This window comes from Erithacus rubecula (genome assembly GCF_903797595.1).
Source record: "Erithacus rubecula genome assembly, chromosome: 3".
Lineage (NCBI taxonomy): Eukaryota > Metazoa > Chordata > Aves > Passeriformes > Muscicapidae > Erithacus > Erithacus rubecula.
Window position 1 is genome coordinate 106439966 of NC_136689.1, and position 23907 is coordinate 106463872.

Consider the following 23907-nt stretch of genomic DNA (forward strand, 5'->3'; position numbering starts at 1 on the left):
CCTCCCCAAAAAAAACCCCACAAAACAAACAAAAAAACCCCTAAAAATAAAAATACAACCAGACCAGGATTGTAAACAGAGAGATTATTTATATTAGAAATAGTCATGGTTTTTAACTCTTGTAAGAAAATCTCTGTAGTTAGGTTCCCAAAATACAAAATACATAAAACTGTATATAAATTAGTTAGCTACCACTTAAGCAAGCCAATATTTTGAACTAGAAAATATGTGGGTTTTGGAAATAAAAATTGTGGATAACAAAAGTTTGCCTCTTCCCTTATCCTTAATGTGATGGAAATACATATTTTAATTCCTGTTTTTCTTTAGGTTGGGAATGTCTAGAGGAGAATCAACAAAGCTCACTGCAGTGCAGAACAATGATGAAGATGAAAGCAATTCTTTGTGTGAATCTTCTGGCACACCTGGTCCTTCTAAGCAAGCCAACTTTGAGGATAAAAAGGAGAAAGGTGCTAAAGCTCCACCTTTACCAGAGAGAGATTATAGTCCATCTAACATGGAACAGGTTCCTGTCAAGGATCTAACAGCGGATTCTGAGGATATACTGATCCCTGAAGAGTCAGTCATTCAGGAGGAAATTGCTGAAGAGGTTGAGACAAGTATTTGTGAATGCCAAGAGGAGAACCATAAGCCAGAACACGAGTTTTCTGAGGAGTCTGTAAGTCCAGCTGGCACAAATGAGGAAACAGAGGCAGTACAGCTTGCAGACAGCACTGAGTCCTGTGTCACGATGAATGATGTAACTGATACTGTATCTCACATTGAAATTAAAGCAGAGTTGAAGTCAGAATGCCCTCAGGAGGAGATGTCAGTTGTGATAGATCAGCTGGAGGATTGCATATCACCAGCACAATCAGCTTCATCCACAAACTCTGTCAGCGGTACAGCTGAGAAGGATTCTGAGTCTGCAAAAGAGCTAATTGTGCCAGAAATGCAAAGTGCTGCTCTGGAAGGCTCCCTGTTCACTGGTGGAGGCATTGCAGTGGACATGGAGCTTCACAGTGACCCTGAGGAGCAGTTGTCTGAGAATGCATGTATTTCTGAAACTTCCTTTTCCTCTGGAAGTCCAGAAGTTTGTATTGCCTCTCCTGGAGGAGACACTCAGTCGACTTCAGAGGAACCCTGTACTCCAGCATCTCTTGAAACAGCTTGCTCATCTGAAGTGTCCAGTTCTGAAAACACTGAAGGTGATATTCAGCAAAAGGCCAGTGATGAAAACTTGCACACACCCTTAATGTCAGAAATCTCTCCAATGTCCACCTCACCTGTAACCTCAGAAGCATCTTTGATGTCAAGTTTACCTTTAACATCAGAGGCATCACCAGCTTCTAATTTACCTTTAACATCAGAAACATCTCCAATGTCTGATTTGCCTTTAACATCAGAAACATCTTCAGTATCTTCTGTTCTTCTAACTTCTGAAACATTTGTGACAAACAGTTTGCCTCTTCCATCAGAGATATCTCCAGTTTCTAATTCCCCAAGCAGTGAAAGACTTACTCTGCAACAAAGGAAATCACCGTGTTTGTTGGAAGACTCCCTTCCCACTCTGAAAGAGGAAGTCTCTGTCATTCCTAAGGTGGTTCAAGAAGAGAATCTTGTTCAGCCAAAACAATTTCAGAGTGCCCCTGAAAATATGAAAGTTGGTCCACTAACAATTACACCTGATACTTCAGTATTGGAAGAGTCCCAAAGCAAAAGCCTCAGTCATCAGCCATGTAAGTCACATCCTGAAACTGAGAAATCCTACATTGCAGCCATCCCAGAACACACTCCTCCAGAGGTGATCAAAAGTAAAAATCACAGCGTTCAGCAAAGAGGTGACAAGAAAGGTACACTCTTGCCCTCAGAGGTATCTGTCTTATCAGAAGGATCACTTGGCAAAAATATGGAATTGCTTCCATCAAAGTCACATGATAAACTATATACCTCCTCTCTAGAGAAAGCTACGTTCTCTGAAGTGTGCAGAAGTAAATCTCACAAGCTAACAGGCAGCACCCAGAGTCGCCTAGAGAGTTCACATTCTTCCAAGTCTTTAGAACCCACAAAATCACCAGAAGCAAGAAATGAAAGTAGAGACCCAGAGATCCCAAAGAGGAAAACAGCAGAACAGCACAGTTTTGGAATCTGTAAAGAGAAGAGAGCTAGAATAGATGATGATCTGCCTAGTCGTAATGCTTCATCAACAAGTCCATCTGATAAAGAACAGCCACCCAGAGAGGAACCCCGAGTTCCACCCCTTAAGGTAATGAATAAACAGGGTGGCTTGGAAACAAAAGGTTTATTATGTCCCTCTATGAACTGCATACAGGCACAGTGCATGGTGTATTTTCGGGGGATGTATAAGGGCTGTTAATACTGATGGTTTTGCCTTACTATTTCATTTCCACCATGGCAAATTACTTCTGATACAGATATATCTACAGTAGTTCAGTAGGGGTCTTTGCTAAAAAAATTGAATTTGTGTGTGGAAGAGCTCTCCAGCATCCATGACTTAATCTAATTCAAGATCTTCCCCATCAGTCACATGCAGCACTTGCTTTTTTAACTGGCCATCTGTATTTTGTGCTTGTTCTTCTGTGGATGTCTTCTCCAGCAAGCATGACTAATAAATGTTGTCATAACCAGCACTTAGAAAAACAACCAGCACCTTAATCCAGCCAGAGAACCAAGAGTCAGAATAGTTGAAGATCCTTTTGCAAGCCCAAGGCTTGGGGTAGGCTGAAATATAAAATCTCCCTGTAGAATTAACTGGAAACAGAGACCTATCAGGGGGAAGTATCTTATTTTTATATATATATAGATACCTTTGTTAATGGCAAAGCAAAAGGTAAAAAAAAACCAAACCACCACCTAAGCAAACACTTTTATGTGTATTATTCTGCTATGTAAGGAAGTATATTTCAGTTGAAAGGAGTTTTTTCATAACAGAGAGTTCTTTGGATTCAGTTATATATAGGCTCAGTGTTTTGACCCTTTTAATTTCATACTTGATGACATCAGCCAAGTTTAAGATCCAATTTACTGCATTTAAGCCCTTGACTTTGCAATACTAGTTCCTGATTATTCAGAAATGCCCTTTTCTGCATTTATTTTTAACTGGTGCAGTCACTGAACATTTTTAATATGGCCGGGAGGGCAAATAGACTAACTGCTTTAATCACTAGTGCAGAAGCATATTTCAGCTAATTTATTTTTAAGAGCAGTGATGCAATTAGAAGTCTGCTCCATTCTGAGCTTAGTGATATTCTTTCATATTTGGAAGGTGTCTGTCTAGCCTAATAAATTCTAATAACTCTCTAAGCATAAAGGAATATAGATCACTAGGGAATAAAAAAAGGTCATTACTATAATAATAATGAAGAAAATAACCAAACACTTAGAGCTCCAGGAGTTCTTGTAGTGCAGAGTGGTAACTGGAAAGAGTTGCTTCTGAAACCAAAAGCAGAATGTTATGAAGAATTGTGGGCAGTCCATTCTAGTGTGCTTTTTGTGTAACAAATATTTGGCTCTTGTATCATCTCACTAACAAACCCCTATCCTTTGTAATTAAAGGAAGAAAAAAGAACCCCAGTTCTTCTAAGTCATTCTGTTATATGGCTATCACATTTCATCATATCTTATGACTACTTTTTCTACAAATACTACCTGGTTTTCCTCTCAGTTCCTTTCAGAAGATGAGTCACAGCATTAACCACTAGGTCCTATTGCTAGGGACAACCAGTAGACATATGTCCATTTTAAGAAATGGAATTTTTTTTTTACCAGCCTTGGGGTATGCTGAGAGAGTGTGTGAGTTACAAAGTAGTTCCAAGATTCTTAACCCTGAAAAAATATATGCCTAATTGGAAACATCCTAATAATTCCAGTGATTTTACAGGTTATTATTTTGCTTAGAGTGGTAGGTATTTAAATTTTTAATATTTGTGGATTTATTATTTATAGTCTTGAGGATTTAATTTTTGAAGAGAAGTAATGTAGAAGTTATCTAGGGATGTACTAAAGCAAGTCTCTTAAAAATGCAAGTGAGTAAAGGAAAGGTGTATCCTGTAGTGACTCACCTCTTTTATACCTCTTAAATCCTCCATCGTGGAAGTTGGAAAACAGGCTCAGTGTAGATATCACTGCATCCTATCTAATGGAAAGATTTGTTATCTGTTTATAAACAAAACACAGGCTGTTCCTGATGCCTTAATCACTGGTGACCAAGGAGAAAGGCACTACATCATCGTTACTTTTTCATGTTTGCTGGAAGGGGTTTCTTGCAGGTTCTTGTCCAGTGTCACTGCACGAGTCTTGCTGATCATCTCAGGTAGATGCACTGAATATAAAACAGATCTGACAAATTGTATCTGATAAGCATCATGTTGTTGTCCAGTTCAATCTTCCTTCCTGTCAGAAGGATCAGTGCGAGTAGGCTAATACAGGTGTCAGTTATTCACTCTGGAGGATGATAAAATATTGAAGCATAAATATCATTAAGTTTTAGCAGTTTTCTGTCCACCTGCATTGAACAGTAATTCCTGTCATTACCTTTCTCTGACCCTTAGAGATAGCTGGTTATTTTAGTGAGTTGATGATCTCATTAAAATTCACTGGTTTGTTTTTTTTTTTCCTTCCTTTAGATTCAGCTTTCAAAAATTGGACCACCTTTTATCATCAAGAGCCAACCTGTTTCTAAACCAGAACCTCGAGTTTCCTCAAGTACATCAGTCAGCACTGGGAGAAACACTGGGGCTAGAACTCTGGCAGATATCAAAGCAAGAGCTCAGCAAGCAAGAGCCCAAAGAGAAGCTGCAGCTGCAGCAGCCGTGGCAGCAGCTGCCAGCATAGTCTCTGGTGCAATGGGGACCCCATGCGAAGGTGGAAAGACAAGAACACTGGCACACATCAAGGAGCAAACAAAGGCCAAGCTGTTTGCAAAGCATCAAGCCAGAGCTCATTTACTCCAGACTAATAAAGAATCAAAGTCACAGTTCAGCTCAAAGGAAAGTAGTACCTCATCTCTGGAGATACCAACGACTACTGACACAAAGATTGAAGGTTCTACTGGTGTCATTATAGTTAATCCTAACTGCAGGTCCCCTAGCAACAAGTCTTCTCATCACCGTGAGACTACCACTTTATTGCAGCAGTCCCTTAACACAGCTACATTACCAGAAACTGCTACTGAGATATCTGTGCACAGTTCTGATGAAAATATACCTGTGCCACAATTGTGTGAGAAAATTATTTCATCTACCTCTACTGAAAGTAACAGTGTGCCAGTGCTTTATAATAAAAGTTCAGTCTCTGTGTGTGTTTGCAGCACTGCTATGTCTGGAGCAATTAAAGAACTTTCTTTTGCAAGTTCTGTTGATAAATCCTCTGTGTTAATGTCTGTTGACAGCACAAACACAGCAATTTCAGCCTGTAATATAAATATGCTGAAAACCATCCAAGGGGCTGATACTCCCTGCATAACTGTTGGACCAAAATGTATTGATAACAGTAATGTTCCAGTCTCCATAGACAACACAGTCTTATCAAACACCATCGATGACAAAAGGTTGCCAGTACCCAGTAGCAATGTGAATAACGCAGTCTCCGGTCATTATGCCACAGTGCCAGCTTCATCTATTGCAACTAACTTGCCAAATCATCTCTCTGGTAGTTCTGTGCTGATTCCCCCAGTGGGGACTACCAGCAGATTTCCTCCTGATAAGATAGCCATAAGCGGGTGTAGCGAGCAGAGCGCTGTCTCCATCCACACCACTGCCAGGTCAGCTTTAAGCTGCAGTGAGGCCCTGGCTGCAGCAGATTCTGTTGCAAGGCCACCCATTTCAATGTTTACTGGTAACATGGTGACAATAAGCTCTTACGATAACGCTACTAAATTGAGTGCAGATCTCTTAGAAAAGAGCTCTGGAGCACGGAACCGGATGGATCTCTCTGGTAAATCTCATCCACTGGGCTTTACACAAACTGCCATGAATAGGTCTATACCTTGTAAAGTCATTGTTGACCACACTACGAACCAGAACTCCAGTCTCTCACTTTCTTCCTCTATTGAAAACGCAGAGAACAGCATTGACCTGCAGAGCAGACCTGTAAGGACAGAAGCTGCCTTACCAAGTATAGCCTGTCCTCAGGTGTCTGTCATAAGCAGGCCTGAAGTGGTCACTAATGAAAACCTTGAGCACAGCTCCAGCTTTATTGCCATTACAGCAAAGCATGACAGCAAAAACTTGCAGGCAGGTTGTTCAAGTCTTCGAGAAGTGCCTCTTGCTCCTCAAGATAAATTAATTGAGGTGGTTACTACCAGTCAAGGCTTTGCTGAGCACCTAAGAGGCCCTTCAACACTGAAAAACGAAGCCAATGCTGCCTGTGCCAATCAGTACAACACTAACAATAGAATTTGTTGGCGTGATGAGGAGGCAATGAATACAGACCAGCCAGTGGTCAGCCATCTTACCTCTGGTAAGCATAAGGAATACGCGGAGCAAAACTGTTTGAAAAATGTCAAAAGCGAACCTTCCAGTTACACACAAATGTCAGAACTGCAGTCCAGGAGTCTTCTGACAAGCGTTGCCATTCCTGTTAAATCAGAGACTCATGAGTCTGACAAGTGCTTCAGGATGGACACTGAGGATTTTACAGGACCTGAAATGCCTGCCCAGACTGCAGAAATAGCCACGAGTGTGCAGCCACCGCAGACCTCCAAGACATCCATCATGGACTCCATGGAAGACTCCCTGTCCCTGACAACAGAAACCCTAAAGAGAGTGACGAGTGCCGGGGGCTCTAGCTGTCGCTTGTCGTCAGTGGAGGCCAACAATCCCTTAGTGACACAGTTACTGCAAGGCAATCTGCCTTTAGAAAAAGTGCTGCCGCAGCCCAGATCAGGAGCCAAACTAGAAATTAACAGGCTTCCCCTGCCTTTGCAAACTACCTCAGTATGTAAAACAGTAGTGGCTGAGAGAAATATTGTTGAACATGCTTCCAATTCTCCTAATCCAGATGGTAAAGGATTTACAGCAGGCAGCATAGCCCCGCTACAAATCAGAAAGCGTGAAAACCATCCGAAAAAGAGGATGGCCAGGACTATGGGGGAACATGCTCAAATTAAATGTGAGCCTGGGAAGGTGTCAATGGACACAGATGTTAAAGTGGCTCCTTGTGTAATTAGTTCCAGCATGAATCAGCTAGGGCATGGACAGCCATTTAAGCAGGAGTGGCTTAACAAACACGCCATTCAGAGCCGGATCGCTCACAGCCCAGAGATCAAGCAGCAGAAGAGGCCGTTGCCTTCATGCAGTTTCCAGCAGAGCTTATTTCACATTGATAAAAATGGCAGCTTTCATGCAGAAGCCAGTACCTCACACAGACAGCATTTTTACCAAATGTCCATGGCTGCAAGAGGCCCCATTCCTACGGCAGCTTTGTTGCAAACTACTTCAAAAGGCCCACCTGGCTGCAACGCATTTGCTTTTAGCAGACACCTGGAACAGAAGGGTTTGGGAGATGTGAATATTTCTACGGCAGCTCACCAGCTGAGGCTAGGAAGTGTGTTTTCTCCTAATACTCAAATTAAGGAAGGTGATGACATTGCCAGTGCCTCTCAAACTCTGCAGAGTAAAACGTTAGTGCATCCCCCTGCTCCCCCTCCGCCCCTGCCACCTCCTCCCCCACCTCACCCAAATGCAGAAGTCCCCTCTGATCAAAAACAACCGACAGTTACTATGGAAACCACTAAAAGACTTAGTTGGCCTCAGCCAGCAAGCATCTGTAGCAATATAAAATCTGAACCTATTTCTTTTGAGGAAGGTTTAAGCAGCAGCTGCGAACTGGGCATGAAACAAGCTTCCTATGATCAAAATGAAGTGAAAGAACAGTTAAAAGCATTTGCATTAAAAAATGCAGATTTCTCTTCCTATTTACTTTCTGAGCCACAGAAGCCTTTTACCCAACTTGCTGCTCAGAAAATACAGACGCAGCACCCACAGCAGCAGCAGCAGCAGCTCTGTGGAAATTATCCAACAATACACTTTGGTAGCACAAGTTTCAAAAGGGCAGCATCTGCAATTGAGAAATCGATTGGGATTTTAGGAAGTGGTTCAAACACTGCCACAGGCCTGTCAAACCAGAACGCGCAGATCCCGGTTCAGAAATTTGCTGACAGCAGCAACGCCGATGAGCTGGAACTGAAATGCTCCTGCAGGCTGAAAGCCATGATCGTGTGCAAAGGCTGCGGAGCCTTCTGTCATGATGACTGCATTGGGCCTTCCAAACTCTGTGTAGCTTGCCTGGTGGTGCGGTAGGAGCTGACTCAAAGATGCAGTATCCCTTAGCAGTGTGGGAGAGCAGGACAAAGGAACATAGAAATTTGAACAGTTTAGGCCACTAATGGTTCGCAATTAGTGGATTGATTTTTTTCTTTTTTTAACTATTTTTTTTTTCTTCTACATGGTGCTTTCAGAACTTAGTTATTCTGCCTGAGTGCCATTTTCTGGGAAGAAGAGGAAACCTATAGAAGTAGTTTCAAAAATAAAAGATAGCCTTGTTACTGAAGCATCTATGAGCTCTCTTGCTGTGCTGAAAAAAAAAAAAAGAAAAATGCATTAATGCATGTCATTCGTAGCTTCTATTTATTTGCACAAAGTGCAGCACATTTTTTTCTCCACTGTTTGATAGTTGATACGAGCTGCAGGTTAAAGATCAGTGGAAGAATAGCACTGTAAGAAGTGGAGTAACTATGCAGAATGAATAACACACTGAACAGCAACTGGTGTGAGTGGGGTAGTGGCAAGGTGCGGGGTGCCGACCATCGTAGCTTCTAAGTCAGTTTGCAGTCTTTGTGGTGACAAGATTGTTTTCTTTAATTGACTTTCACTATCTGTGGCTAAAATATAGTCACTTCACCTAACACAAGAAATTTAAAAGAAGAATTTAAGTTGTTAGAGAAGTTTCCTTATGTGCCTGCCAGGGACTGTGGAACTCAAATCTTACTCATCATCTCTTCTTTGTTGATTCCTTGAGAAACATTTGTATATGTGATGAGTTAGCAGGACCAACACTGGAAACACATTGGCTTCAGTAGAGTCTGGAGAAGGTAACTTCTCTGCAGGAGATTAGAAACCTCTTTTCTCTTCCTGTTTCTCACTCAAATGGTCTTTATTTGTATTTGTCTCTCTAATCTGTCCACTAGGCTTGTCAGTCCCAAATATATAGAAAAATAAGGTCAGACATAGGTCATTGGTTCTTGAGGTTGTAGCCTTTCTGTGGCCTAAAAATGATGCATTCTTCTGATGAATGAATAAGGCAAGATCTTAATTGCTTATTGGTTGAATGTTGGCTTATAATTTCTTTTTCCTCTTGTGTGTTAATCTATTTAATTAACATCTGAGAGTTTTGCCATTTGAAGTAATTCTTAGAAGTACTTACAACACTGGCTTTCTTTTTTTTTATCAGAGGAAGTCAGACCCCTTTTAGAAATTTGGAAGCAAAGTGTATTTTTAAAAGGGATACTGCATCTTTAAAGTAACCTTCAGTAGTTATCCAGTACTGTATTTACCTTCAGGACTATAGCTGCATTCCAGATGTGCTAGCCACCATAAAAGCAAAAAAGAAAAACAGTGATTTTGGAGTCCTATTCACCTAAAAGGAAAATATTGTAAAGGGATAAAGCACATGCAGTTGCTGGGGAGGTGAAAACACCTTGGGGTTTTTTTACTCCCACTTCAAGAATGAAACATGTGGAGTTCAGGTCATCCATCTGCCAATATGTGTTGGGTCTGCCCAAATGTCAGCATCAAGAGAAACTTTTTTTTTACCATCACAGTAGAACCTCACTAATCCAAAGACCATTACAGCCTGCCCAAGAAAACTGATGTTCCTTGCACAGTTTTAAGAGAGCAGTATAGTAGCAGCGTGTGAGATGTTAGACAGCTTGGTTTTATCCTGCAGTGAACTGTTGCATTCTGAAGTACTAATGTGAATGACAGAGCTACATTTAAGAAATTAAAAGTATGCTGTATTTTAGAGCATACTTCTTTTATCTGATCTTTGTTTGTGTACTTTTCATCAGCTGTAACTGGTCTCCCTGACTCTGGGGTGTATTAGTGAGGTTCTGCTGAATGAAGGAACCATATTTATTTTCTAGCGGGACCATTTTCACAAACATGATAATTGCCGTTTGTTGTCTTAAAAGTGAGCTGGAATATCTACAACATACATTCCTGTCATAGGAAGCTTTATGGTGCACCTTGATGTTCTCTTTTATTGTAATTAGCAACATATCAATATTATTTTTGACACTGTGTGGTACAAAGGCCATTTGTAATGACTAACAAATTTGTTGCTGATACAATAATACTTTCTTTTTTCTATACAAAAAGTGCTCCTTAAATATGACATGTGAACTAAGGAACGGCTTCTCAGCACTTTCAGGTCTTCTGGTAGGAAAATAAGCCAGCCAAGCAGAAACCTAAAAGTAACCAAGTGAAAATTAGCATCCACTGCTGTGCCAGCAGCTGGCAAAACAGCAACTGGGCAATACTCATGACTAAGCATGAGTATAGTCAGTTAATATATGTCAGATTCGTAGTTGAGGAGCCTTTGTATTGGAATTGTATTGCATTGTATTTATACTTGGTAGAGCTAGGATCTTCTATTTAAAAAGAAAAAAAAAAAAAAAAAAAAAAAAAGAGCAACCAGTCTTAGACTTCTATTTACCTATGTTTATATAAGCCTGCTGGGAATCCTTATTTCTAGCTCAGGTTTTCCTGTCCACAGCACATAAGTCAGTATTTGTTTGTACTTGCATCTTGAACTAGTTCTTGTATTGACTGACATAATACAGAAATAAATTCCAGCCACAACATAGTTTTCCTTTGTTCAAAGGGTAAGAGTGTGACTAATGTGATAGGCCACTCGTTCATGTCATATTGTCATTTTTGTATCAGGATTGCAACTTGCATGTGTGAGGTCATGATAAAATGTATTTACAATGGCATTAGACTGGATGGTGCTATGTTACATTACACAACTGACCAAACTCTTCCATAGTGCAGTTCCACTCCTTTCATTTTGGAGTCACTGGAGTTGCACCAGGATTAAATTCGAGCAATTAGTTAGCAACAGTGGTGAAGTGTTGTTACGGATTAGGTTTAGGGTATGAAAATACTCAAAAGCAGCCACGGTGATGTGAGAGCCTGATTGAATCCTAGCGTGACTGAAAACCTTACGTGGATTTTGGTATCACACAAATGCTTAGGGGGCAGCAACCCTAGGCCTTTGGTAAGAGCCCAGTCACATTTAGATGTTAATTTTGAATTACTCCTTTTTTTGTTGTTGTTTGATTGTTCAGGTTCCAGGCTCAATGTCATCGTGTTTTCTAACGACCATGCCGTTTGCACCGTGTGTTGTTAATAGTTTATGCACTGAAAAGTGGTGAAAGAATTACTTAAGAACACACTGCTCTGTGTTTGTGTGTACGTACGTATGTCTCCCAGTGTCCAGCATGAATAATTTACCTTTTCTCTTTTTTTTAATCTCCAAAATTGTCCCCCTACTCCTACCCCTGGAGCAGCACTTTTGGGTGAGAGGGAGAAACACTTTTTTCTTTCCTCCCTCTTTATTGTTTTATTGCATACCTGTGAGATATGCAGATAACGTTAGGGCATTTGCAGTGAGTGTGTTTGTGTGTTTCTGTTCTAAAATAATTTTCCAAGCAGAAACTCCCTTTGAAATAATGTTAAAAAATAATTAAGAAATGGTGAACTGGATGCTCCCTGTTTGCATTTTATTTATCTATCTGCTGAGATCTAGTACACGAAATAGCATTTAAAAGACAAAAATAAAGGTTGAGCCATAAAGCGAAAGGTATATTCTCTGTACTATAGGCTTTCTTTTTGAGGGTGGTGCATGTTGTCAGGGTAAGCTACAGAAGGTGCAGATGGTTTTTCAGGGCCCTGCAATTCCTTGCACAGTTTTTAAGCTGGTGCATATGGTGCTTTATAATGCAATTTCTGAAGTAAAATTACCTTATGCTGCACCCCCTTCCCCTTATGAACACACGCACAATTTTCAGAATCGTTATTGTAGCCTCTGGTTTAGCAGTTTCTCCAAGGTGTGGTGAAGTACCAGGATAAACACTCGAGCTGAGCTGAGAAGTGTCACCAAAAGGGATCATTTTAGCTGAGCACATGAAGGGCCCTGCTCTGAACACTGAATGGCTTCTGCAGTCTCCTGGCAGCAGCGCAGCGCCTCGTCTTCCGTAGCTCTGCGGAACACTGGGGGAACCAGAGAAATATTCAGTGGCTTTATCATGGACCTGTGTAGCTAAATGTTTCTGAGTCTATGAAATCCTGTTGTCTTCGGTCATCATGCTTTGTCACTGTAAAACCAACGAAAAGGAAAAAAAAAAAGCATTTTTTAGTCTAATTTAAGGAGCTGCTTCTTTTATAGCACATAATATTTCGCTTTGTACTATATTTGATAGTTAAAAAATAATTTAGTCAGTAGAATAACTTTGTTGTATTTGTACTGTTCATGAATGTTACAAGAAAAGTGCTTTACTTTGTTGCCATAATTCTCTTGTACTGCTGTAAAATATTTTTTCTGCTTTATGGAAACTTAACTTGGTTCACATTTTCAGTACAGGGTTTTTTGTGTGTATGTATTTTTTTTTTTTTGTCAGTATTCTGAATGTTTACATCTGTTCAACATTAGCCATTCTATGCCTTTATAGGGCAATATTACTCCTGCAGTGTAACAGCAATGTGAAATCCACTCATACCTAACATGCATGAGAAATACAAATTTACTGGGGACATCCCTAACGTGCATAGATACTTTTTCTATCCGCATTCAGTGAAGTAAATACCCTCCTTCAGTCCTCTACCAAAGAAAATGTTACTCCCACAGGACAAGCTCGGAAAGTGGTTCTCTGAATTTTCAGAAGGGGGTGTAGTTGGTTTCAGCAAGATTGCTACAGTTTAATGCTGTTATGCTTTGCTTTGTTACCCCACCAGATGTGACAGGGTGAAACAAGCATTTTAGCAATGTTTTGTGTTTCAAGACAGTGTTTTGTTTAGAATTCAGGGATCATGCTTTCTTTAATGGTGCTGTTTGTTTTATTATTTTTTTTAAGAAAACAACCTTTTGTTGCCTACAGAAATGACCATTCACAAAACCATAAATTAAATAAAATAATTTGTCTTCATAACGTTTCTCCCTTTCCTTACCCCTGTCCCTTTCCCTTGAAAATAACAACTTGGGCTTCAATATTAAAATATTCTGGAAAAAAAAAAATAAAGAGATAAAATAATGATTGTCATTTGTTTATTTATTTTAAGTTCAGTGCCTTAGGCAGGAGATCCTCCTTGTGCATGTCTGTTGTATGTACAGGTTGATGAACTAGAAATGTGAGAGAGAAATCAGCTCTTTGTAAAGGATTTTTCAATTACAATGATGTAAGTTTGACTTCTGATGTAATTCGATTATTAAACATCTTATACTAGTAAAATAAAATTAGGTGTTGTATACTAAGTTGTTTAAGTAGAACAGTGGATCAAAATGATTACATTACTTTGAGTAGTTTATGCTGGGTGCATTTCAGTGCTTTGCCTCTGTCTGCAACCCCTTCCAGAACATCCTTAACAACAGCAACCATCCCAGCATGCACTTCCCTGATTTCCCATTCTACAACAGAAGAAATTAACTGTCCATGGTGCATGAAAGGCAACCAGTCCAAGCTATATTCCTCAAAGCAGTTATTTCTTCTGGTTTGGAAGGCCTTCCTGAAATGGAAATTCAGTAGGCATTATATTAAAATGTAAAAAACCACACAATTTTTGTCATGTTCATCTGCAAAAAGGGCTTTGAGTCCTGATGGTGCAAAATGTTGCAGGATTAACAACAAACAGCTTTTTCACAAGCTTGCTTGGAAATCTCAGAACTAAACACCATCTTTTGTCCAGCCTCCTGTCATTATTATTTTAGATGTGATACCATCTGAGGGTCTTGATAGCAGCAGATGACAGTCCTGTCTGCCAAAATCTGTCCAAATGCAGAAAGAAAGCAATATCAACCTCTGTAATTTATAATTCAGTGACCTTTTTCTTTTATATCCACCTAGCAAACCTACTCAACACCTACTGTTCATGCAGATTTTTTTTTTCTAAATGGGCCTGCGCCAAAGCAAGGACCAGCCCTCTTTCTGGAAGTAACAGCTTTTTTTTATTATTATTTTTCATCTAAGCAATGCAATAATGTAATGTAAATAATTTTGTTAAAGCTGTACTAGCTAAATAATAACTTTTGTCATTTCACTAGTTTTAAACCTGTAAAATAATTTTGTGCATTTTTATTCTATCTTAAAAAATGAGTACTCTGTTTTTCTGAGTGGTTTGTGGAGTGAAGCCTTGTGATGGCTTTTCTGTCGGTGTGCTGTCTCTGCCTTAGCCTGGCGATTCAGCCAGCAGATGGCATCAGGAGAAAACAGGCTGCTGTGGGCTGCAAGCATTCCTGTCCCCTGGCAAGGGTGCACAGCACGGAGAAATCCTGCCTGCCACGAATGCTGAGGGTTTCTGGCTTCCTGCTCCTTCTGTTCAGAGCCTTACTTATAGGGAAAACAAGCCTTCCTTCCCCCTCCCCAATCCTGCTACTCAGCTTTCAGTAGAAATGATGCCCTGAAGCTCACATCATCCTTTCTGCTCCTGGCACTGTCTGAGTCGTGCAGTCTGGAATTGAAATGCTGATACACTGGAAAAAATTCTTCCCCAGGCCAGAGCCTGAACTTCTTTTTTTTTTTTTTTTTTCCCCCACCCCCCTGCCCCAGTTTTCTTTGCCACTCGTGGATGAAAAGCATCAAAACAAAACTCTTTGCATTGAGGTGCTCCACAGATTGTAATCTGAAGGTATTACCACAGCTTGGTGTGCAGAGCTTGGTGTGATGCTGTCAAGCCTGGCCTTTGTTGGATGGCAGGACTTGCAGTGGAAGGACCATCAACATGCAATCATAGAATAGTTTAGGTTGGAAGAAATCTTAAAGATCACCTAGTTCTAACTCCCCTGCGTGGGCAGGAGCACCTTCCACTAGACCAGGTTGCTCAAAGCCCCATCAGCCCGACCTTGAACACTTCCAGGAACAGGGCATCCACAGCTTTTCTGGGAAATCTGTTCCAGTATCCCACCACCTTCACAGTAGAGAATTTCTTGTTAATATCAAATCTAAACCTACCTATATCTAATTTAAACCTGTTCAGTTAAAATACCTTGGAGCACCACCACACTGGAGACAGCTTTCTGTGCTAAGGAAGGAAGACAGGCACAGGTCACCTGCTGATAACTGCTTGGGGAGGCAGATTACATTGTTTGTATGGCTGGGTTTTTGTAGGAACTGAGCTAGACATAGAAATAAAGCCACATTCATTGAGATAATTCAGGAACCTGGACACTGGCACTCTTCAAATACATACGAGGCACTGATAAGAGAAGCTTGTATCTAAGTTAAATATCAGGCACTTGCTTTTAAATATTGAAGGTTCATGCTCAGAGCTTGGGAGATGCCTCTTGAGTCACCATCAGTGATGATATCAACAGTTGTTTCACATAGTCATGGGGGCAAAATACCTGGGTTGTACTTTTTGGAAGCTGATGACACTGGATATATGTGAGTTTCTATGTATAGGTCACCTTTCTGTTCTGTGTCTTTTGTCCTGATCTTGTAGAGCTTAGTTCATCCATCAGTCTTGCCTCCATGTCTTTCCAACAAAAATTGAGCTTTCTTCCAGTATCTCTGGTATCCTCATGCTCTGTCAGCAGGGTGGAGAATAGCTTAATATCCCACACAGAAAAAAACATATTTGGAAATACACTGATTATACTGGATATTTGGCTTCTATTAATAAGAAATCATTGCTATATTGAGAAAATAAAATATATAGGGGGAGATGTGAGGGGTTTTTTAAATATTGGTCCTTGCTGTAGTCTTACTTCTGATTCCCAACTGCTCAGCTCCATTCCCCTTGATTGAGAATTCTCATCCCAACATCTGCTGTGCAGAATCTTTGCTTCTGCTATGTGCATTTCTGGCATTTAAAGGATCAAATCTGGACTGTGGTGAAAAGACTTGTGCCCAGTGCCTCGATCTTCACTCATTTGCTTCTGCATTGTGCAGAATAAGATGGAGTCTTGGGGGAAAATAATAGAAATAGAAATATAGAAAATAGAAATGCAGTAGAATCACACATTTCTTGACTTTCTTTAGATTATGGAGTGGAAAAATCCACGCCTCAGTTTTTTTAATGAGGGTGAGCAGGAACTCAGAACAGACCATAGTCCAAAGTTCCATCAGAAGTGAGCATGCACAGTTCAGCAAGCCCAAAGTATCTTCAATATATTAGGAAAACAGAACCAACAAAGACAAAATCATAGAATTCCTAAGGTTGATCATCCAGTCCAACTCAGTGCCAGCCAAGTCTGTCACAGGAAAGAAGCATGGATAAGGAGATAGCTCGAGACTAGAGAAAAAGAATCTTAGTTGCGTTTTTGGAACAAGTGATCCTGCCAATTGTTTAAATTACTCAGTATCTGTAGAATTGCAAGCATTAAGAACATCTTTTGTAGCTTTAAATTCATAGAGAATTTGAAATATTTGAGGAAGAATAGGTCCACAGCTAGTTGATAGGATAACATTGCCAACATTCATGGCTCATTTCTTAAAAACTGTGTTTGAAGATATTTTTCTGGTTATAAGATTTAAGTTACTGTATGATCAACATTTTTCACATTAATGGCCTTTGTTTTGATTTCCTAAAATAGGAATTTCAGAGCATTACTTTCCTGGTTATAAAATTACTTGCTTGCACTGCCACACAAGTCTTAATTATGTTGTTCGTGGTGCAGGACAGCTCAAAAATAATCCAGAAATACATTCAGTGTCACCTATTTCAGATAAATAAGTCATGCTGCCTAGAGCTAACTAATCTGAGTTGGAGGGGAAATCTGCATTTGTCTTTTCAGTTCCTTCAAAATCAAGTGAAAGGGCAGTGAAGATAGCCATGGGATTCAAGGGAATTCAGAGAGTATTACTGGAATTTGGGAAGGTACTTTCTCCATTCTGCATCTTCTAAATTTTATGAGAAATAATGTCATAACTTTCATGAGGTGTGTAGGTGACAGCAAAGAGGAATTATATGTACAGTGGTGCCAGTGGTACTTGAATACTTAATAAAAAAGGATTTAGGGAAACTTTGGCAGAAAATGAAATAACTCTTGTAAGAAATATAAAGCAATATTTGTGAGGTGTCAGTCACATGGGGTTATTCTCTCTGGCATCTGTGATTGTGACATGGTTACAAAAATAAAAAGATTAAGGACAACAAGAGCAGAGCAAAGCATTAGAAAGTGGGCTACGAAGAACATTTAAATCAGGATTAGTATTACAGAATTTATTCTGCTGCAAAGAGAAGGCTGATTTTATTCACATAATTTAGAACCTAAAAAATAGGATATCCAGAACTCGAAGGCCAGTTTGTCTCTGGTGCTCCTCAGTAGTCTCACACTGCAGAGGGTGGTGCTGGTGCTGGTGGTGAAGGTCTGCTTCACCCACCCTGCACAGCCTTCACTCATGGACACAGTTTCATTGCTTCATTGTTCATACAGTAGGCTTATCCTAATGTTTAACCCAGATCTCCCTTGCTGCTTTTTAAGCCCATTCAGTCTTATCTACTCCTTGCAGGCATGGAAAAATAACTTCTTCCTGTACTGTTTGCAGCAGCCTATTAGATATCTAGGCTGTTCACTTTTCTGTCTTGCTTTTCCATTGTTTAATTTAAATAATCCTGATAATCAGCCTTTCTTATAGACCATGTTTTCCAAACTCTATCATTTTCATTGATCTGTGGACTTTCTCCAGTCAGTTCAGATTCTTTCTGTTTTCAGATGTCAAGAGTGAACACATTACCTCAGCTGGAGGCTGAGCAGAAAGGTGTGACTGGTCTGCATGACCTAGAGGCTAAAACTGTACCCTGTGCGTTTGGTTTGTCAATGACCTGCTTGACTTGGCCCAGTAACACTCTGCATCCTCTTCAGTAAAGCTGCTTTTAGCTGCTTCTTCCCCACATTTGAAGAATTATTGTCCAAATAATTTTAAAATTCAGTTCTGTATCTCAGGAAGGTTACACTATTTCCCAGGTAGGTATCACCTGCAAATGCAGAAAAAGGGGACCATGCTGTCACAGGATAACTCCTGTTGAAGGGCCCTCCATAAGTTCTCAAGCCCTGAGAGTTCTGAGTTCTGAGTTTTCTGCTCAGAACTTGGTGTCCCATCACTCACATCACTGGCTAAAATGCTGCAAGGAACTGGAGCCAAGCCAGAACTGACTCTGCTGCAGTTGTTGCTATGGCTGTTTAAGAATGGTTTTCCCCCCATTTTTGACTAATTCATTAACAGTCTTGCCTAGACCTTATTTTTATGGTTTACTTATGAAAATATGATGGAAATAATACTAAAAACTTTGATGAGATTTAAATGTGAGATCTAGTGCTCTTAAGCCCACAGAGCCTATTACTCTGGGTTGGCTCAGCTCCTTCTTGACCAATTAATATTGACCATAGCTGGTTTATTTTTTATCTCTGGGGGTGTTTATAAACCACTGAGTTGTGCTAACACTCTTCTAGAGAATGAAATTAAGCTGATGGCACTAACTCCCGGTCACTCCCTTTGGTTTTTTTGAAATCTAGGTAGTTATTTTGTTCATCCTTCCCCAGTTTTCCCTGCATCACCTGATTCCACTGGCTCTTCAAGGTAAGTCCTGGTGGCCCTGGGGCAGAATCAGCCCCACTTCAAGTGGCAGTGACAATCCTGATGCTCCTATCAGTATAAAACATGTTCTCTCTAACTTATTTGAGATGTACCCTTTTCTCTCTGGAGCCAATTACCTAATAATAATCAATATTTTTAGGGATGGTGTTCCCTCTCCTTCAAGTAGTTGATCAGTTGGCTCTTTGCTGTTCGTCTTAACTGCTGATGCCTATCAAGAATGCCTTCTTGTTGCTGTTTTTAATGTCCTTTCCTGATCAAACTTGTTTTTATTTGGTGTTTCTGATTTCACCATTACAGGCTTGTACTATAGGTTATCACTTTTAGTGCATTACTTTTCCTCAAGGAAAGAAGTGCTCCAGAAGAGGAAACATTGTTAAAAGTTGTCCTCTGGCTATCACTTATCACTTCTCTGCAGTAAAAACTGACATGCTTCTTCAAAACCTTGTTTGAACGGAAAAAGAAACACCAAAAAGCTTCATGACAATCCAAACCCATCAAGCAATTTTAAAGTGATATTAAAATACATCCCAACCATTATTGAAAATTTCTAAAATTTAAAAGGTAAAATCGATTTCAAGATGTTCAAGATCAATTATATACAATACACAAGAGAGAAACTATGATGTTCAGATCACAAAGACAAACTAGGAAGAAAATAGTACCTTGAAACAGTTTTTAACAAGATAAAGCTAGTCCTGAAACAAAAAGAAGGGTCCATACTGAATATCAGAAAATGAACTGTAATGCTAACTACAGAAAAATGATAAAGAAATTGTGAGCATAATGTCAGTTTGGTCTAAAACATTAAGATCCTAAGGGATTAAATCCCTTTTATGTACCTCACAAAATCATTTCAAAGTACTAATTCACCTGTCATAAAAACTAAATTAAGATTCACTGTGCTTCCTCACTTTCTTACACATTTTGCAGAATTTAGTGGTTTTTGGCTGGCTTTCTGTGGCTATTCAGCTGGTAGTTATTTGCTCCAGTGTTAGAAAGTGTAAATGGGTACCAGTTCACTATTACAAGATTCTAAATCAACTTAATGTTCATTTTATTTGTGAATAGATCTCTGTCACTTGTCAAGTAGCAAGAATCTATTTCCTCTAATGTTAATATATGGTTTGGGTTCTCCTCAAGCAGAAGCATTACATGTAGATGAATTACAGACTGGTTCAAAGCATGTACACAGAAAATAAAGAAAACCACTGGTATTATTTATGTTTTGATCCCTTTTTTCGTTAGAATAGACTGAGATTTGTTTGGAACTAGAATGCATATACAGAAGGACCCCAAAGTTGAATATCCAGCCAACCAAAGGGCAGCAAAACCCCCACTGCAGCTGCCACTATCAGCCCTCTGCAGTGATGTTCCCTCTGTCACTTTGCCAAAAAGGAGCTGTTACAGAAAATAAATAAATTCTCTATCATTCGACCAAGCAGGAGAGGTCTCAGCTTAAGTAGACACAGGAGGATGAAAAAAGAAATGCTAATCAGACATTTAGAAAGGTAAACATTCCTTGTTTGTGCCTCAAAAATAATCTTTCTTCTGCTTGAGGCAAAATGTTATTAAAGACTATTGGGTTCATACACACGGAATTTCTCCTATCAAAAATCGATGGCATAGAGAAGTAGGTTTATTATTGCTTAAATGACAGGGTTTTATTAAAAAAGTACTTGGTATTGCACAATAACCTTTTCTTATATTTCAAAATTATTGCCCTTTTGTTGTCTACTTACACTCTAAAACTTATTAATGTACTTTATACTCATCCTCCTACTAAGAATTGCACGAATTCACCGTATTCACTCTGGAGCAACTGGGTATGAAGCAGAGTTAGGGAGCACAAGCACATAAAGTCTCCCAAAGTATATGGGTGGGGTAATCATGATTGCTTCTTAATTGCATTTGTGTGCATCATGCCTGTAAGCTTCATTGTAGTCACAGAGTGTATCTGCCAAAGACTTCTTCTGCTGAAATGATGGTCCTGGTAGGCAGGAGGAACCTTGCCCTGCAGTCACTGTGGACAGAAGGCCATATTGACTAAACTACTGACATGTGGAAATGTTTGTGAGCTCCAAGGCCAACTGGCAGAGCCAGCACCGGGACTTTCCTGGAATGATGCTTCTTGGTGCAGGACAGAGCCTCAACAGAAGTTGTTCCTACAGTGTATTAGTAGGCATGACTGTGTTTAATTGCTGAAAAAGTCCTGGACCCTTCTTAATTTACAGTCACAGGAGAAGCCCAGATGTCTGTCAAGATGTACAGGGTTTATTTCCTGTACAAGAGTTGCTTAGGACACATGTGAAGGCATAAGCAGACAAGGAGTCTGAGATGTATCACTTTTGTAGGCATATCAGAATTGCTAATTACTGCATGTGCACTAGAGACACACTTTTAGCCTGAAAATTTCAGGCAGTAATATGGTAACCATAAGAGGGGGGCTGAGTCTGTGCAAATAACTTTTACCTTTTGGTGTTACTCTTCCTTCTATCATTTGCTGCTGTGCTTTGCTGAAAAGCTGTTAAGTGTAAGATGAACATGGCTGCAGATTTTACTCATGATTTCACTGTTGTTTTTCTCAGTTTTTTCTCATTCAGCAGCTTAACAAGCTTATGTTCTCAAGAGGAAATTACAGTTGTAGCTCACTTTTATACTGTTGGGCTCAGCATCACACATCTATCACCTCAACTCTATCTCAGTATAATCTGGTTCTTTTCTTCTCTCTAAACATGCTGTGTTAGTCAACTGTACTTCTGAAAGCCAGAGTTTACTCCACAGAAAGCAGGTCTCTAATAGAGGCAAGAATTCCTTTCAGTATTTACAAGACATTTTGGAATTTTCATTGTCTTTTACAGTCTCAGTATTGTATTTTTCCTCAGGCAAGAACATTCACAATGTCAACACTCTCTGTTTTTCATGATCTCTCCTCTGCCTCAGAAATACAACTTTTTTCCAGCTCCTCTGATTGTATCTCTTCCATACCTACTTTCTTTCTCATTTTATTGCTCTGACTTGTCCAGTGGTGCTGTGTCTCCTGCATCTGATGCCTTTGCTCTAATTTTTTTAGTCCCTTGGAGTTTTACTTGTTCAACACTTGTTGGCTACCAACATTGAGACAAGCCTTTGACACAAGTCCTCATTTCCCAGAGATGCTTATCTACAAAGGATAGTGGAGACACAGTGGATGGGTTTAAGATGGAGAGTGATTCTTTTATACATCCAAAGTCCAAAGATCTGCTTGGGAGATTCCTTCTAAAACTTTATTATAATAAATAAAATAGTATTATTCGCATAATTATTAGTCATAATTTATAAATAGCAATATTGCTAGTTATAATTTATTATAGTCTTGTCCTTTTTTACACTATTTAGCTTTTGAATATCCTCCTTCTCTTTGCTTCTCAATTACAGACTAGTGGGAAAAAAACCCACAAAAACTGTTTATTCAGTCTCACTAGTCCCAGCATAATTCCTCTTATCTTGGTTTATGTGAGCTGCATGAAAGGATGGTCCCAACCAATTTCTGCTGAAGGAACTCTGAGTGAAGAAAGGAAAATGAAGGTTCTATTGGTGACCATCATGTTCATAACAGGACAGAACTGGGTAATTCAGGTTATACAAGGCAGTAGAGTTCCTGTCACAGATATTAACTGGTCTATCAGTCTTGATCTTGATGACCAGGACTTGCAACTAAATTCCTGGTTCCAAAAACACCTGATGAAGATATTAGGTGAGCAGAATTCCAAGGTGTGCTTGGTATGCTGAAGAGGTAGCCATGGGTAGAGCCCAGATGACATTTCCAGTAAAAATCATCCTTTTGAACACATTGTACACTATATTCAAGAGAAGTTTACCTGAATAATGTGTTAAGAAAAAATAAAATTTAAAAGTATTTGTATAGGGTTTCAAGTGTCTGCCATAATTTCTTCATCTTTTCAATCCCTTGTCATTGCTTTGGGAGAGGTGGCTGGTCTCAAGGAATTTATTTAAGTGGAGGGGAACACATATAAAAAATCTTTTGTTGGGCTAATCACCCATGTTTCTGTAGTCTGTGCTAAGGAATGTAACTCTGGCTTCTCAAGTCTGTTAAAGTATTTGGATTTTAGGATAAAATTACCTTCTAAAAATCACAAGTTGGAGTTCTGACCTCATTAAGTAATCCAAAAGGAGAAATATTCTATTAGACTATTAGATTTATGCATTCTTTTTCATTATTTTAATGATCTATACATACCTAATATAGCTAGTTTAATTAAAAATAAAAGTAGACAGATTATTCCAGGAAAAAAATGCTAATTCTTTCCCTTTTTTCTGAAACATTTGACTAAATGTACTTCCCCATTGTTTAACCTTAAATGCAAATTGCACTTCGATATGTGATTAACCTTATCTTTATTTTAGTCTTCCTAAGAATCATACTGTACTTTCAAAAATGTAATTATACTTTCAGGAAACTATGGTTTCACCACTGTTTTTGTACCCGCAATATGAAGAGAAATTCATTTTTTTCTCATGAAAACTGAGCAACAGCTTATTGAATTAATACAGCAAATATTGGTCCAAGTTGAAATTCACAAAAATAGAGGCTGAGTTAAAAACGTTTTACTCTTACATGGATAATCATCAAATTTAATAGACTGAATTAAAAAATTAGTGTGTATTTTTTTTTTGGCAATAAACAATCCTGGTTTGATTGAAATTGGAATTTAGAAATAATATTAACACTCTTTAGCTTTTGTGCATCTGCCACTAAACCACACCAATTCAGGTGTCCAAAACTAATGAATAACCTTGAAAACTTGGTAAGAATTTGCCAAATAGCTGTAAAATTGCTTGCAAAAGGCTAGAGATAAAAGATTTTGAAGTTTCATAGTATCTAAATACTGAAGGCAGTTAAAGAAGTGACTTGAACATGGATTTTTAATATGTAATTCTCTTTGTTGAAGGTGTTAAAAATACTTTGGATAGAAACTAAATTGAGCAATTTATGTTTTTAACAATGACAGGAAACTGATGAACCTCTGCAAAGAGGTCCTGAAGCACCGAGAGTTGTGGCCAATTCTCCACCATTCATT

At 39.3% G+C, this 23907-nt stretch overlaps 1 protein-coding gene across 6 annotated transcripts in view; it reads left to right on the forward strand.

The window, feature by feature from the left end:
• ASXL3 (ASXL transcriptional regulator 3) overlaps positions 1-13328 on the forward strand; it is a 125562-nt gene extending 112234 nt beyond the window's left edge. For all 6 annotated transcript variants that reach the window (XM_079302949.1, XM_079302944.1, XM_079302945.1 and 3 more), the window contains 2 exons: positions 328-2263; positions 4644-13328. In XM_079302949.1, the coding sequence (XP_079159075.1) occupies positions 328-2263; positions 4644-8318 (5611 nt within the window). In that variant the 3' untranslated portion in view covers positions 8319-13328. The remainder of the gene's footprint in view (positions 1-327; positions 2264-4643) is intronic.
• Positions 13329-23907: the final 10579 nt, after the last annotated feature.